Source organism: Lemur catta, chromosome 15, assembly GCF_020740605.2.
Source record: "Lemur catta isolate mLemCat1 chromosome 15, mLemCat1.pri, whole genome shotgun sequence".
Lineage (NCBI taxonomy): Eukaryota > Metazoa > Chordata > Mammalia > Primates > Lemuridae > Lemur > Lemur catta.
Window position 1 is genome coordinate 6,328,915 of NC_059142.1, and position 15,966 is coordinate 6,344,880.

Genomic DNA, 15,966 nt, shown 5'->3' on the forward strand with positions numbered 1-15,966 from the left:
CCAGCCAGAACTGTTTTTCTTCTATGAATTATTTTTCTCTTACATTTCCAGAGAACTTCTTTTCATAGTACTATGTTTAAAAGATGTCAGTTTATAGGTTTCTGAGGAATTTTTTTCTGGTAAGAGTACAGGCCTTCTCCATCCTCCAGCAATTACTGTAGGCCCTCAGAGGGAAAATGTATTTAAGTATTTTTGAAAGAGAAAAATGTAAATATTCTGCTTTTTCCTTTGAAGTTACACACAGGAAACCTAAAAACCCTAATGAATTCAGAAAATAATATAGACTATAATTTTACCTGAATATTATTCTCACCTGAGGGAAAGGAAAGGGTGAGAAAGAAATTAGCAAATGTCTTGATGCTGAAGGGTTCCGAGGTTCTGGCAGAGAAGAGTGAGAGGGTGAGAATTGTGTGTGCAGGAGAATGTAGTCCAGTTAATAGCTATTAATAGCTAGCCAGAGAAACCTATCGTTTTGGAAGAAATAGAGCAGTCACTGTAGACCTGTATGGGCTGATGTCCACATCTTGTGCTTTTGGGGGATGTTTCCACTCAGGACTCAGGTATGTTGTGTGCCACTGTCTCAAGGCATAAATGGCAACAGCTCCTCTTGAGGGTGCCCTGTGGGCCTGAAGAGTGAAGGCTGGAGCATCCTCATGCTGGCTGCAAGGTCGGGCTGGGAGCTCCGTGCTGGTCATTGCCATTAGCATAGGCGTCTGCCTCAGGGCCAGGCTGCCTTTTGTTAATACTTGAAAAATCCCCATTTTAGGTTTCATTGTTGAAAAGAAGTCAAAATTGAGCCTTCTGTTATGATGTTTATGGTTCAGCAAACTAGGGAAATGGTTTTTTGTTTCTGATGTTGAGCCAATAGTGATGACTCCAAACATTTTAGTTTTAAAATTCTTTCCTTTATTCAAAGAAAAAATTTTAAAAAGCTACATAAAATTAAATTGTATATGGGAGTTTACTGTTAAAAAGGAATTTTTATTGTATTGCCTTTTTACAGTATACTTATTCTATGCCTTTTGTTTTCATGTGTTAGAGCTTCTTAAAGCAAGGGATAGGTATACCATATTTCACTGAATCTAAGATGCTGTCAATAAAAGCTTATATTATTTTTTATGTCACCAAAAAAGAAGAAAGCACTGCTAATTATACTATGGCATGATGCCTTCATGTTACTTAGTGATCGTATTCTGATGCTGACACTTTTCCTGGTTTGATGGTGACACTTTCCTATTTGACAACTCATGCTTTCTGTTTCTCTTGAATTTGTCACTGGAATTTAAGAACCTTCTGCCAGAGTCAGAAGGAATGTTCTAGTACCAGGATGCTCATAGCCTTGAGACATTTATCATCTGTTCTGAGGGGTTGGGCAGTGTCTCCTGCCTTGAGTTGCGTTGCTGCGCATGTGTCAGGCAGTCCTTTTCAGAGTCAGTCCTTTTTACAGCTTCATCTACTGGTGGGGATCTCTTCCTTTCTTCGGTTTCATAAAGCATTTGATTGTTGCCTTGCAAGAACATATGGAATTGTGGTCATTCCTCCAGTGATTTGATTCACGGATATGGAATTATACCTTGCTGCTCTCTTCCTTTGTCTTTGTTGCAGACACGGTAACTTTTCACTTGAATGAAAAGAATCATCATGAACTCTTTCTGGAGACATTTTAAATGGCAGTCAAACACAGCAGAATAGAACCAACAGTGCCCGTGCCTCATTTCAAGTGAGGACCTTAGGAACGCTGTGGCCACCATGCATGTGAAGGGAGGAAAAAGCCCATCCCAGCCACTGTGTGACATTGCCCAGTGTGAGACATCCCAGTGTCAGGGATACTAAAATATGATGAAAAGTGATTTGGCGTTGATTAAGTACAGTGCATGGTTTCATTTTTTCGCTGGCAGGGGAGGGTTTTTTTTTGAGACAGGGTCTTGCTCTGTTGCTTGGGCTAGAGTACAGTGGCGTCAGCCTAGCTCACAGCAACCTCAAACGCGTGGGCTCAAGCAATCCTCTTGCCTCAGCCTCCAAGTAGCCAGAACTACAGGCATGTGCCACCACACCCAGCCAATTTTTCTATTTTTTGTAGAGGTGGGGTCTTGCTATGTCATTCGGGCTGGTCTCGAACTCCTGGTCTCAAGCGATCCCCCTGCCTTGGCCTCCCAAAGTGGTAGGATTAGAGATGTGAGCTGTTGCGCCCGTCCTACAATGCATGTTTTTGAAAAGTGATTAGGTATAATGGTTGTAATCCTAGTAATCATTGGCCTGCACCAGCATTTTAAAAGGATAACGCGAAGAGTAAATAAAATAGGAGGATCACAAATATTATCTTTCTTTATGGCATGTGTTTGTATAGATCTCATCCTATCTCTCCAGGTTTTTAGGTAACTTCTAGAGTTATCTGTTTCTGGTTCTGGTTGTTTTTCTCCCCCCTGTGTTGTTCCCAAGTCTTTATATCAAGCCACTGTCATTATCCCAGGAATGAGATATGGCAAGGAATGGGACAAGGGTAGGGTAGTAGCAAAGGAGTATGTGGAGTAGGGCAGTTTGTTTCTTTGTGGTTCTGCAATCCCACCAGCAGTACACATAGTAGAACCTGTTTCCCATGCCCTTCCTAATACTTAATGTTACAACTTTGAAAAATTTTGCCAATTTAGTGGGTAAAACAATACTGTATTACTGAAATTTTTTACTTCTCTGATTTCTAGTGAGATTGAGTATCTTATCATGTGTTCTGGGGAGGCAGGGGGCAAAATTCCCCCCATTAAAATAGAGCTTTATCTCTTTGCTTGTGGTTTGAAGTTTCACCATGTTGTGTGTTTGTGGGTCTTTTTTTCCATTCATCTCACTATATGCTCAGGGGGTCCCTTTCATTCTTTGGGAGTTTTTTTTCTGTTAATTGAGTATTTCGTTCCGTCTATTTCTTTTATTTTTTTCTTTGGGAACTGTTAGATCCTAGAACTTTGGATCTAGTCTCTATAGTGTAACTTTAAAAAAATTATTTCAGTTTTCACATGCTTATATATAAGCATTCTGGGACAGTTACTTGGCTTGATTGTCCCAGGTCTGCTCTTAAAGCTGTGTTCACTCTGTTGTTCAGCCACCCAGTTCCTGAGTTTGTTATTTAGGCCACAATAACTTCCTCCTCCTTGATTTCTTTTTAATTCCTTATCATAACAACTAGTTCTGTCTTTATGTATATGGTTTCCTGTTTTAACCTCTGAAGAGATAATAGACCTGTTTTTATTGAAGAGTCCTTTCTTTTAAGTGTCTTATTATTTGTTTTATTAAATGTTTCCTTGGTTGGTTGTTACATTTTCTCTTGGCTGGGTTTGGTGCTGTTTGATGATGTTTGATGAAGTAAGGACATACATGAAACAATTTAGAAAAACTCCCAGAAAAAATAATTAAAGTGCTAAATGAAAATAACTCTGAGAAGGCCGGGTAAATTACGCTTTCTTGTGTTAAATATGTACATCTGATCCATGTGATTATGCTGGGTGCACCTATACTAGATCCTTCTTCAAATCAGTCAGTATTTTCTTCATTTACTAGGTATTTATTATTTAGTGCTCTTAATGTGCTAGGCATTTTACAACATGTTAGATGTTAATAACCACTTAAAGTTTATTGGTGTAATTGTGAGAAACAAAGCAATGGGAATATATTTGAATGAAATAATTAAATGAAATGGTTAGATTTCAAGAACAGAATTTAAAAATATTGCCAAGATAAAGTCAGAAACAACAAACCACTGCTCAGTTTAAAAGTAGTCCTATCTTCTATACTTTCAGACCTTGATAATGAGTACGTCTTTGATTATGATCATCATTAGCACAGATTACTTAAATTTTCAACAGTAAAAAGACTTCAAGCAGCTGATATTTAGTTGTTGTTTTTGTTTTCTTTTTTTAAGGGCTCTGAATATCTTTTTAAAATTGTACTGGGCTGATTTTCCTTTAACAAATTGGTTTCTTTGACATGTCGATGCTAAATAGTCATCTGTTTGGAATTTGACTTAGAATCAGAGTGGATTTATACCATCCTTGTACTGTGAGATTACATGTAGGCCAGGCACAGTGGCTCACGCCTGTAATCCCAACACTTTGGCTTTGGGAGGCTGAGGCGGGAGGATCACTTGAGGCCAGGAGTTTGAAGTTACAGTGAGCTATGATTGTGCCACTGTACTCCAGCTGCCTGGGAGAGAAAGTGAGACCTGTCTCTAAAAAAAAAAAAGAGAGAGAGATTACATGTAATTAGGATTCAGAACACGACTTCCTTTTGACTTTATAAAAACGTCTTTACACTGAGTTATCAGTATTTGCTGGCATAGAGATATGAGCTAATCACTGATTATCCCTACGTTTTTCTTAAAAGAAATCTGAGTGGCTTGCACTTTAGTAATATTTTTTCCTTGGTAGGTATTCCTTCATTTTCCAAAGCAGACTTTACTTTGATCCTTTGCTTTTTTGGGAATGCTTCCAAGTAACCAGATGACATTTTTGAGTCTGTTGGAATATTCCCTTTTGCTGACTGTGAAAATAGCCTCTTGGAAACATGTAGTAATGTCTGATCTCTTGTCTATCACAGATCCCAGATTATAGGAATGCAGTCATCGTGGCCAAGTCTCCAGCCTCAGCTAAGAGGTAGGTGGGAGCTCACGATCTGCTTCTAAGGATCATGTTGTTGATGGATTCCCAGGCATTGTAAACTGGACTTCAGTGGTTCCCACTGGTATCCCTTATTTTTCCTCCTCGTACTGATACTTTAAGGTTGTTCTGCCAACTCCATTTACTAAGTAAATATTTTAGTTTCCTCTTTTTTTTTTCCATTTCCAATCTACGACAGCCAATCATATTTCTTGACCCAAGCCATCCAGGTCTGGGGAATACCATCTAGTGCTTCCCGCACACCCAGATAAGCAAGCACTCATCTATCTTTAAGTCTGGCAAGTCTGGCGTTTCAAATCCTGGCAAATATGCTTTGCAATTGTTTACTGCCTCTTATTTGAAGAAATCAATAATTTATTAACAGAGTTGTATCGAGCTGAGAGGCCACATATTTGTATGTTAAAAAGTGACATTTTACAAAACTGAAAAACCCTGAGGGCCAGCCTTGAGAGTGTCAGTAGAACGAGTTTTATCTAACCTAGAGTAACTAATGAGTCACTTACATATACTGAAAATTATATTTTGGTTGAGAGGACTTCCTATACCAGTGTTTTGTGGAGAAGCTACTCCATTGGAGAGGGGGAGAACAAAATCACATGTACAAATAAAGGCTTGTCCTAAAAAAGCCTTTTAAAATTATTTTCCAGTTGAATATCTTTGCTCACTGCATCTTTTTTTTTTCTTTCTTTCTTTTTTTTTTTTTTTTTTGAGACAGAGTCTTTCTCTTTTGCCCTGGCTAGAGTGCTGTAGCGTCAGCCTAGCTCACAGCAACTTCAAACTCCTGGGCTTAAGCGATCCTACTGCCTCAGCCTCCCCAGTAGCTGGGACTACAGGCATGCGCCCATGCCCGGCTAATTTTTTCCTATATATAGTTTTAGTTGGCCAGATAATTTCTTTCTATTTTTAGTAGAGACGGGGGTCTCGCTCTTGCTCAGGCTGGTCTCGAACTCCTGACCTTGAGCGATCCACCAGCCTCAGCCTCCCAGAGTGCTAGGATTACAGGCGTGAGCCACTGCACCTGGCCATCACTGTGGTTTTGATTTATGTTTCCCTAATGATTAATGATATTGAATATCTCTTCTTATGCTTGTTGGCCTGGCCATGTGTATATCTTCAGAGAAATGTCTCTTCAAGTCTCTTGCCCATTTTATATTTGAGTTAACTTTTTGTTGAGTTGTGTTTTGTATATTCTCGATACTGGACCCTTAATCAGATATATGATTTACAAATATTTTCTCCCATTCTGTAGATTATCTTTTCATGATCTTGATGTAGTGTTCTTTGATAGACAAAAGGTTTTAATTTTGATGAAGTTCAGTTTATCTATTTTTTTTGTTATCGTTTGTGCATCTGGTGGCATATCTAAGAATTCATTGCCAATTCCAAGGTCATGAAGTTTTAATCCTATGTTTTCTCCTAATAGTTTTAGGTTTTGCACTTATATTTAGGTCTTTCATCATTTTTATATGTCGATTAAGATAGGCATCCAGCTTCATTCTTTTGCATATGACTATCCAAATTGTCCAGCACTATTTCTTGAAAAGACTGTCTTTTCTCTATTGTGTTGCCTTTGTTCCTTTGTCAAAGATCAGTTGACTATATTTATGTAGGTCTATTTCTGGGCTCTTTATTTTGCTCCATTGATCCATTTGTCTGTTCTTTCATCAATACCACACTGTCTTGATTACTGTAGCTTTAAAATAGTAAGTCCTGAAGTCGGTATTGTCGGTCCTCCAACTTTGTTCTTATTCTTCAGTTTTGTGTTGGCTGTTCTGGGTCTTTTGCCTCTTGACACTAAGTTTAGAATCAGATTGTTTATATGTATTAATACGAAATAACTTGCTGGGATTTTGATTGGGATTGTGTTAAATCTATAGATTGGGAAGAACTGACATCTTGACAGTACTGAATCTACCTATCCATGAACATGGAATAGCTCTCTTGATTTCTGTCATCAGAGTTTTGTAGTTTTCCTCATATAGATCTTGTACGCTTTTTTTTTTTTTTTTTTGAGACAGAGTCTCACTCTGTTGCCCGGGCTAGAGTGAGTGCCATGGCGTCAGCCTAGCTCACAGCAATCTCAAACTCCTGGGCTTAAGCAATCCTCCTGCCTCAGCCTCCCCAGTAGCTGGGACTACAGGCATGTGCCACCATGCCAGGCTAATTTTATATATATATATTTTTTAGTTGTCCATATAATTTCTTTCTATTTTTAGTAGAGACGGGGTCTTGCTCTTGCTCAGGCTGCTCTCGAACTCCTGACCTCGAGTGATCCACCCGCCTCGGCCTCCCAGAGTGCTAGGATTATAGGCGTGAGCCACCGCACCCTGCCTTGTACACATTTTTTTATATTTATATGTAATATTTCATTTCTTTGGGTATCCTTTAATTTTTTTATAGATTGTTCTCTTTAGTTCTTTGAACATATTTATAATAGTTGATTTACTGTCCAGTAATTCTGACACTGGGCTTCCTAAGAGAGTTTCTATTGACTGCTTTTTTTCTTGCATGGGGGCTGTATTTTCCTTTTTGTTTGCATGTCTTATAAGTTTTGGTTAGAAATAAAATTTTAAATTGTACAAAGTGACAAATCTGAGCATCCAGCATACCCAATTCCCAGGATATGTTGTTACTGCTGTTGTTTCTGCTGTATGTTTGTTTAGTGGCTTTCCTGTACTAATTCTGCAAAGGCTATATTTTTTGTAGTGTGCAGCCACTGAAGTCTTTGCTTGGTTAGCTTAGTGGCCAGCTAACGATTGGACAGAGATTTCCTTACATGGTTTGAGCCAGTAAGTCTCCCATCCTCTTCCCATGGCCTGTGTATGCCTGTTGGGGCATGTCCTCAGTTCTCCTAGCAGCATACAACTCTGCCTTAGCCCTTACTTCCTGCTTGCACAGTGCTTCAAGGTCAGCCAAGGTTCAAGGTTGGGGCCTTTTTGGGTCCTTCCTTGGTAAGCACATGTCCTGCACATGCAGAAATAAGCTTTTCAAGGCCCATATGGGCATCTCATTCCCTAGATTTTCCTTTTGTTTTTTGGCTAGCCTCTTGTTTGACTCATCTGGTATTGCCACTTCAGGCATCTGCAGTATTAAACAATTGCTGCTTATTATTTTTGACACTCTGGGGATAGGGCTGTTCACATACGGTAGGCTCTGAGTCAGGTCATACTCTCTAGCCCTGAATCACAGCAAGCTGCCCAATATGTATAATACTGAAAGTTATCGGAGAATGAGGCTTCTTGAGGAGCTCCAAACCTCCCTCGTCCCCTCTGGTTAGGCTGCTGTTTTTCGCAGCTACCATGGTTATGAGGCTTCTAGTTTTTGTCCACTACAGAGCTGGAGAAAGGAGCATAGGAATAGGGCAAGGTAAAACCCCTGAAGTTTGCTGTTTTTAGCAAGATTCAACTATTTTTCTTAAGCATTCCTGATTATCACAAGCTTTTGGTTAACTTCCAGAGTTCTAAAAAGCTGATTTTCACAATTTTTGCTAGAGTTCTTATTTTTGTGGAGGAGTAGATTTTCTGAGGTCCTTATTCCACCATCCCAGAGTGCTTCTTCTCTATAGTGTTTTTAAGTGTATTTCTTTCTTTCTTTTTTTTTAAAGACAGAATCTTGCTTTGTCACCCTGGCTAGAGTGCAGTGGTGTTGTCATAGCTTACTGCAACATCTAACTCCTGGGCTCAACCAATCCTCATGCCTCAGCCTCCTGAGTAGCTGGGACTACAGGTGCATACCATCACACCTAGCTAATTTTTCTATTTTAGTAGAGACAGTGTCTTACTCTTGCTCAGGCTGGTCTCAAACTCCTGACTTTAAATGATCCTCCTGCTCTGCCTCCCAGAGTGCTAGGGTTATGGACAGAATGTATTTCTTTATATAGCTATTTTAGTGGTTGCTCTAAGTATTACATTATATGTACATAACATATACTGATGTCATTTTACCAGTTCAAGTGAATTGTAGATACCTAACCTCCCTCCAACTGAATCCAAATGCAAAAAAAAAAGAAAAGAAAAGAAACCTAACCTCCCTTTAATGTCTCTTTACTCTCCCTGTTTATGTTTGTCTTAAATATTTTCTGTACATACATGTAGAGCCATATCAAGCTGTTATAATTTTTGCTTTAACTATCAAACATAATTTAGAAAAGTCAAGATGAGAAGGAAAGCCTGTTATATTTGCTCATATTTTTGGTTCCTTCTTCCTTCCTGATGTTCCAGAGTTCTGTTTGTTATTTCCTTTCTGTTTAAAGTACTTCCTTTTGCCCTTTTAAAATGGTAGTTCTGTTGGCAACAAATTTTTTTGGTTTTCCTTCATCTGAGAATGTCTCGAGTCATCCTTTCATTCTTGAAGGATGTTATTTGATGGCTGTTGGGGTCTGAGTTGACAGTTTTTTTCTTTCTTCTGACTGAAAAGTATTTGCGTCACTTTGTTCTGATCTCCATGATTCTGATGAGAAGTTGGTTGTTACGTGAATTATTTTTCAAGATTTTTTCTTTGTTTTTAGTTTCCAAAAGTTTAATTATAATGTGTCTTGGCATGGATTTCTTTGGATTTATACAGTTTGAGGTTTGCTCAGCTTCTGGAATCTGTAAGTTTATGTCTCTTGCCAATTTGGGAAGTTTTCAGCCATTATTGTTTTGAGTACTTTTCAGTCCTCCTCTCTTTCTTATTTCCTTCAGGGACTCTGATGACATGAGTGTTAGATCTTTTGTTATAGTTCACAGGTCTCTGAGATTCTATTCATTTCCTCCCCTAGTCCTTTTTTCTCTGTGTTGTCTAGATTGAGTAATTTCTATTGTGGTTTTCCAGCTCGCTGATTCTTTCTTTTGTAACTTCCATTCTACATTTGAGCCTATCCACTTGAGCTTTTTAATTTGGTTATTATATTTTTTAAGTCCTAAAATTACTGTTTGGTTCTTTTTTATATTTTCTGTTTCCTTGACGAGACTTCCTGTTTCTTTGCTTAGGCCTTCTGTTGTTTTTATTTGTTTCAAACATGTTCCTAATTGCTCCTTGTAGCATTTTTCTGATGGCTGCTGTAAAATCTTTGTCATATAATTTTGATACGTCTGTCATCTTGGTGTTGGGATCTGTTAATTGTCTTTTTTCTTTCATGTTGCGATTTCCCTGGCTCTTGGTGTGGTGAGTGACTTTTGATTGGAATGTGGACATTTGGATAATTGTGTATGAGACTGTGCATGTTATTTAGACCTTCTGTTTTTGCTGGCTTCTTAGGGCTCTAGCAGGGAAAGTGGTGGTATGCGCTTGTTACCGCTGGGTGGGGTAGAAGTCTGGATTCCCCATCTAGCCTGTGTTGACCACTCAAGATGGGAGGGGCTCCCTGTTACCTGTGGGTGGGGGTGCTCCCCATGAGCCCTCCACTGGCACCACAGGGGAGGGGCTTCATTACCAGTGGGAGTGGCGGTGGAATTTCTCATACCACTAGGCCTCTCTGACACTGCCACAGTGGGCAAGGGAGGGTACCTCTTTACTGCTGAGTTGGGGGTAGAATCCAGATTTTGCTCTCCACTCGCACAGCCAGGGTGCTCATTCTAGTAAGTGAGCATGAAAGTACCAACTCCCTACTATTAAACCACCCTATCAGAGGTTGAGGTGCCTCTTGACAGAAGGGCAAACTAGGAGGTTCAGGCCTGCCACTTGGCGTTTGCTCACGTGGGGAAAACATGGGGCTGTAGTTTTTCCTGTAGTATTTGTCTGGAGTAGGACAGTTATTGTCTTCTAAATGTTTTCTGACTTGCTAGATTGCCCCTTTCCTGGTTCTCTGGCCAGAGAGAGCAGGCTTTTGTAGGTATTTTTCTTGTCTTTGCCCACTGACATTTTTGGGTTGCTGATTTTTTTCTCCAGCTACAAGTCTGGGATAATGAAGCAAAAAGAAAGCCCAAGGAAGTTACCACCGTGTTGGTCCTAGGGTCCCTTGAGGTCTTTCTCCAGTCTACCTTCTTCTCCCTGCCTTTTAGAGTCTTGTCATGTTTGTTTTGTATATAATGTCCACAGTTTTTAGTTGGGCTTAATAAAGGAGTGGGGCAATCCATTTTAGTGGAAGCAGAAGTGGCAACAATGTATTTTGATACATTTTTTCCTCACTAACTACCAGAAGAAAGTGATGAATTTTGTTTCAACTTTTCCATCTGGGTAGGCTTCTGATAACTTCCAGAATCTTCAGGGAGCATCTAGCACCCATGTGTTTATAGAGGATGGATGTGGTAGCCTTTTGCTCAGTTCCTTTGGCATTTGTCAGAGACATTTGTCATTCATCTGTTCAGAGGTTTATTGAGAACCTATTGTACTGGGTCCGATGAGGCCCAGGAGGATGCCCTCTGGAATGCATGTGTAGTGTTATATGTTTTATCTACATGATCTCATTTGATTTTCTTAACCTAGGAGGTCATTAGTTATTATCTCTCACACACGAGGAAATAGACGCAAGGAGATGAAGGAACTTTTCCAAGGTGGTTCAGCCAGATGTTGTTTACTTGAAGGTGGTGTTACCACCCAACCCGATGGTGTCCCTTGCCTACTGCCAAGATAGAGGCCAGTATACTGAGACAGCAGGAGTTGCAGCAGAGAAAGAGTTTAATATCACAAGGCACCAAACAAGGAGATGGGAGAATTTTCTCAAATCTGTCTCCCTGAGGATTTTGGGGCTGAGGTTTTTAAAAGGTGGTTTGGTGAACAAAGGGCTAAAGAACTGGGTCTGCTGATTGGTTGGGGATGAACTCATAGGGTTGGGAAGCAGCAATTGTCTTGTTGGCTAAAACAGTTCCTGGGTAGAGGGTCACAGGACCTGTTGGATCAGTTCCCATGCATGGCCACTGGTCCAGTGATGTCAGTTGGTCCACCTGAATACAGAATCTGGAAGGTATCTCAGACCACTCTTAGGTTTTACAATATCAGTGTTATCTATAGAAGTGACTAGGGAAGTCACAAATCTTGCGCTTGTCAGGCAGTAAACAGTTACAGTAGTAGGCAAGTTAGGGAACAATGGCTGGTTAACTTTTAGCTATGTCTATTCTTGTGTACAAATCAGACTTTTATCACAGTTCATATCTTGTGGTCTTACTATTATTTTAATATAGGCAGTTTCAGTGGTGGTGCAACTAATTACTTCTTAGAGTGTTTGTTTCCACACCAGTGATTATGGGATTTGGGTGTTGGCCAAATATGATTGAAATTGACTTGCCCCGTCACTCTGTCTTCACTCAGTCCATACTTGAGTACTGTTGTGCCAGCCATTGTGGATGTGGTGGTGACCAGAACAGACATTGGTCTGCTCCTGTGGAGCTTGCAGACTGTCCGCATGTTCTGTTTGACTAGTAGGTAGATTGGAACAAGGGATCCAGTCTCTTTTTTACCCAGATCCTGTAATTGAGTCCAAAATAGGCCATACTGCATTAAATGAATGTTTTGAGATAGAGCTGGGTGCTACAAAAGGCTCAGTTTTCTAGGGATGAGGTAATAAAATAATACAGTTGTGGCTTGGGAGTTTGGTCTCTGCATTTAAGGTGTTATGAGCAAAGAGTTCTGTAGGCATAGTATCTAACACAGTTAAGTCAACTTTGACTGTTCCCATCTCCCTTCGCTATGTGGCGGTGATTTCTTGTGTTCTAATGTCCTGATTTGCACATCAATATAGAGTTCAAATAGGACATGGCACTTTCTGGCCCAGCCATTTTTATCTGACTGTTTGTTCCTAGCTTCTTCCTCCAAGTTTTTCATTTGACGCCTACCCTTAGAAAACTGTTATAGTTATTTTAAAAGACAGCCAAGGCAGCAGGAAAATAGTTAAACTAGCAATAGAAAGACATGGGCTTCCAGTTGTGGCTTAGCCAGTCCATGAGAACTTTGGTCAAGGCAGTCTCTGCAAGCCTCAGTTTCCTCACCAGTGAGATGGGGTAACACTTGCATTGCTTATCTTACAGAGTTGTAATAAGCATCAAAGAACATATGGAAGCACTTTGCAAATTAAATATCACTACGTAGAATGGTGGTGGCTAGTTCCTTTAGAATCCTGAAGTTAGACTGATGAGCAGTTGTAAGTGTAGAGCTATTGTTTTGGAGTTCTTTGATAGTGAGCAGTTGTTTGGAACAGAAGGGATCATCTGAGAGTATAATGTTGCTTTAATAAGGTATCAAACTTGCTTTAATGAGTTGTTTGGAATTTTTTTCTTAGAAACTGTGTGAATAGGGAAAAGAAATGATAGTTGAGATCCTGTCTTGTTCTTTCTGACCTATGATGTAAATCAACCCTCATTTTTGTACAATCAGGAACAAGATTGAGTTGCTTTGGATTTCCTTTATGATTGTCAGTGTATAAGCAAAATGACATACGGAAATAATCCCAATCCTTTTTGGAATCAGGTGGGAATGTAAGGTATGTGACTAAATTATATAAAGCATCTAGAAACTACCATCAGTGTACAGGTAATGGTTTTATTTATCTTGAAAGTGTTGTATTTTCTGGAGGTTAGTATTATTAAAATAGCATTTATCTAGGAATTGACAAACCTCCATGGATCCCAAATAGAAAAAAACTCCCTTAGAGGATAACTAAGAGAGGTCCCTTCTTTGACAACACTTTTATTTGCAAAGCCAATCTTGAATTTGAAGGAGGAACTAATCTATATGGTGCCAGACTCTGGTGAAGACTCTGCCATTGTATTTGTCTGAAATTTATTTCTCTGAGAATTTTTTTGAAAATTATTTTGAATTTTTTATAAGAATAGATTACTAAATATTAAATCTTGGGCTATTTAGCAATTTTTATGAAAATATTTTCCCTGTTTATGACACTTCCTCGTTTCCCTAAGTACAGATATTCCCCCCCCACGCACACACATAGTTTTCTGTGTTTGATTATGTTGTACAGTCCTGTTCCTGTGAAGGCTGATCACCTTTTCCTTGGAAATATAAATTAGATTTCTCACAGATAAGACCAGACGGATAAATGTTTGCTTAACATGCATTTGAGATTGTTTTTAATGCCACACAAGAGTTAACTACATGTACTATAGTAATATCATGCTTTCTACTAAGAGAAGCAAAATATAACTTTATAAAGAAGTATCTTGAAATAGAATGATTTAAGCATGAATTTAAACTTCTTGAAATAATTATGAACACTGTAGCAAAGCTTTCCTTAGTTGAATAGTGCCTATAGGAAACCTAGTAGAGTGAGATTTCCCACGACTCACAAGACTTTACATACTTGATACTATTTAGTGTTTTCAAGTGTCCTGCTCTTCCTGTGTCATGTAAATGCGGTGGCTTTGTCTAGTATAGAGAGCACTGGTGGGCTTCAGTATACTTCCTAATGGTTTGTTTGTTTGTTTTTAGTGAATCTTGTGAGCTGTTAGATAAGAACTTGTTTTAAATTTTTGGTGTTGGAAAACCAAAACTGGGAGAACTTTTTGATCTTTAAGCACTTGAACATTTACCGTGCATTAGGTGCTGGAGATATAAAAAAGAGTAAGAGTCAGTGTTGGCCCTCAGGAGTCTAGTCCACTGGGGAGGTGGACTTGCTGTAAGACAGTGAGGAGGAGGGAATAGGTTAAAAATAAAAAGCTGGGAAAATAATATACCATGGTAGAACTAGCTCTTTGAAAGAAACCTGGAGTGGCTGTATTAACATTGACAAATGAGAGATAAAGAAGATCTTTTCATAGCGATAGAAGGGGTCGGTTCTTCAAGATGACTTCATAATCGTAAACATTATGAACTGAAGAGCAGAGTTTAAAAATGTATGAAGCGGCCGGGCGCGGTGGCTCACGCCTGTAATCCTAGCTCTGGGAGGCCGAGGCGGGTGGATCGCTCGAGGTCAGGAGTTCGAGACCAGCCTGAGCAAGAGTGAGACCCCGTCTCTACTAAAAATAGAAAGAAATTATCTGGCCAACTAAAAATATATATACAAAAAAAAAAAATTAGCCGGGCATGGTGGCTCATGCCTGTAGTCCCAGCTACTCGGGAGGCTGAGGCAGTAGGATCGCTTAAGCCCAGGAGTTTGAGGTTGCTGTGAGCTAGGCTGATGCCACGGCACTCACTCTAGCCCGGGCAACAAAGTGAGACTCTGTCTCAAAAAAAAAATAAAATAAAATAAAAATGTATGAAGCAAACACTGATAACTGCAGGAGAAACAGTTGTATCCATTATGGTAGTCAGCAGTTCTATTACTCCTCCCTCAGTAATTGATTAAACAAGTATACTGAAAATCAGTAAGGATACAGAAGACAAACACTGTCAGCCAGCTGGATCTGATCAAGAGTTGTAGAACACCATCCATGGACAGCAGAACGTATCTTCTTTTTGAGCCCAAACACACTTATTAAGGTAGACCATATTCTGGGCCATGAAACAAGCCTCAAATTTAAAATTATTCAAGCCATACAAAATATGTTCTTTGACCACACGGGAATTAAGAATAATTCTAATAACAGAAGTATCTTTGGAAAAGCTCTAAATATTTAGTAACTAAATATACTTCTAGGTAAACCATGGGTCAAAGAAGAAATCAAAAGGGAAAGTAGAAAGTATTTAGAACTGAATGAAAATGAAAACATAACACATTAAAATTTGTAGTATGCCACTAAAACAACACTTAGGGAGTGATTTGTGTACTTGTATTAGAAAAGAAGATCTCAAATCAGTGATCTCAGCTTCCACCTTAAGACATTAGAAAAAGCAAAGCAAAGTAAAACCAAAGTAAGCGTAAGAAAGGAAATAATAAAGATTAAAGCATAAATCAATGAAATAGAAAACAAAAAACAGTGGAGAAAAGAAAGCTAAGAGTTTGTTCTTTGAGGAAATCAATAAAATTAATAAACCTTTATCCAGACTGGTCACAAATTACCAATATTAGGAAAGAACAGGTGGCATCACCACAAATTCTACAGATGTTGAAAGGGTAATGAAGGGCATATTATACCAACTTTATGCCAGTAACTTCCCTGAAAAACACAAACTACCAAAACCTACTCAGGAACTAGATAATCTGAATAGACTTACGTCTGTTGAAGAAATTAAATTGAAAATCTTCCTATAAAGAAAATTCTCAGGCCCAGATTTCAATGATGAATTCTGCCAAATATTTGAGAAAGAAATAATTCCAATTCTACATGAGCTTTTCCAGAAATTAAAGAACAAGTACTTTCCAACTCATCCTATGAGGAATTACCCGATAGCAAAACCAGACACAGACATATAAGAAAACTACAGACCAGTATCTCTCATGAACATAGATGTAAACACCGTAAACAACATTTTAGTGAACTGAATCCAACAATATATA

General features: G+C 39.0%; 1 protein-coding gene across 6 annotated transcripts in view; it reads left to right on the plus strand.

Annotated features, from left to right (window-relative positions):
* Nucleotides 1-15,966, plus strand: part of PRPSAP2 (phosphoribosyl pyrophosphate synthetase associated protein 2) — a 56,490-nt gene that overhangs the window by 18,135 nt on the left and 22,389 nt on the right. For all 6 annotated transcript variants that reach the window (XM_045526915.1, XM_045526917.1, XM_045526916.1 and 3 more), the window contains one exon: nt 4,582-4,637. In XM_045526915.1, the coding sequence (XP_045382871.1) occupies nt 4,582-4,637 (56 nt within the window). The remainder of the gene's footprint in view (nt 1-4,581; nt 4,638-15,966) is intronic.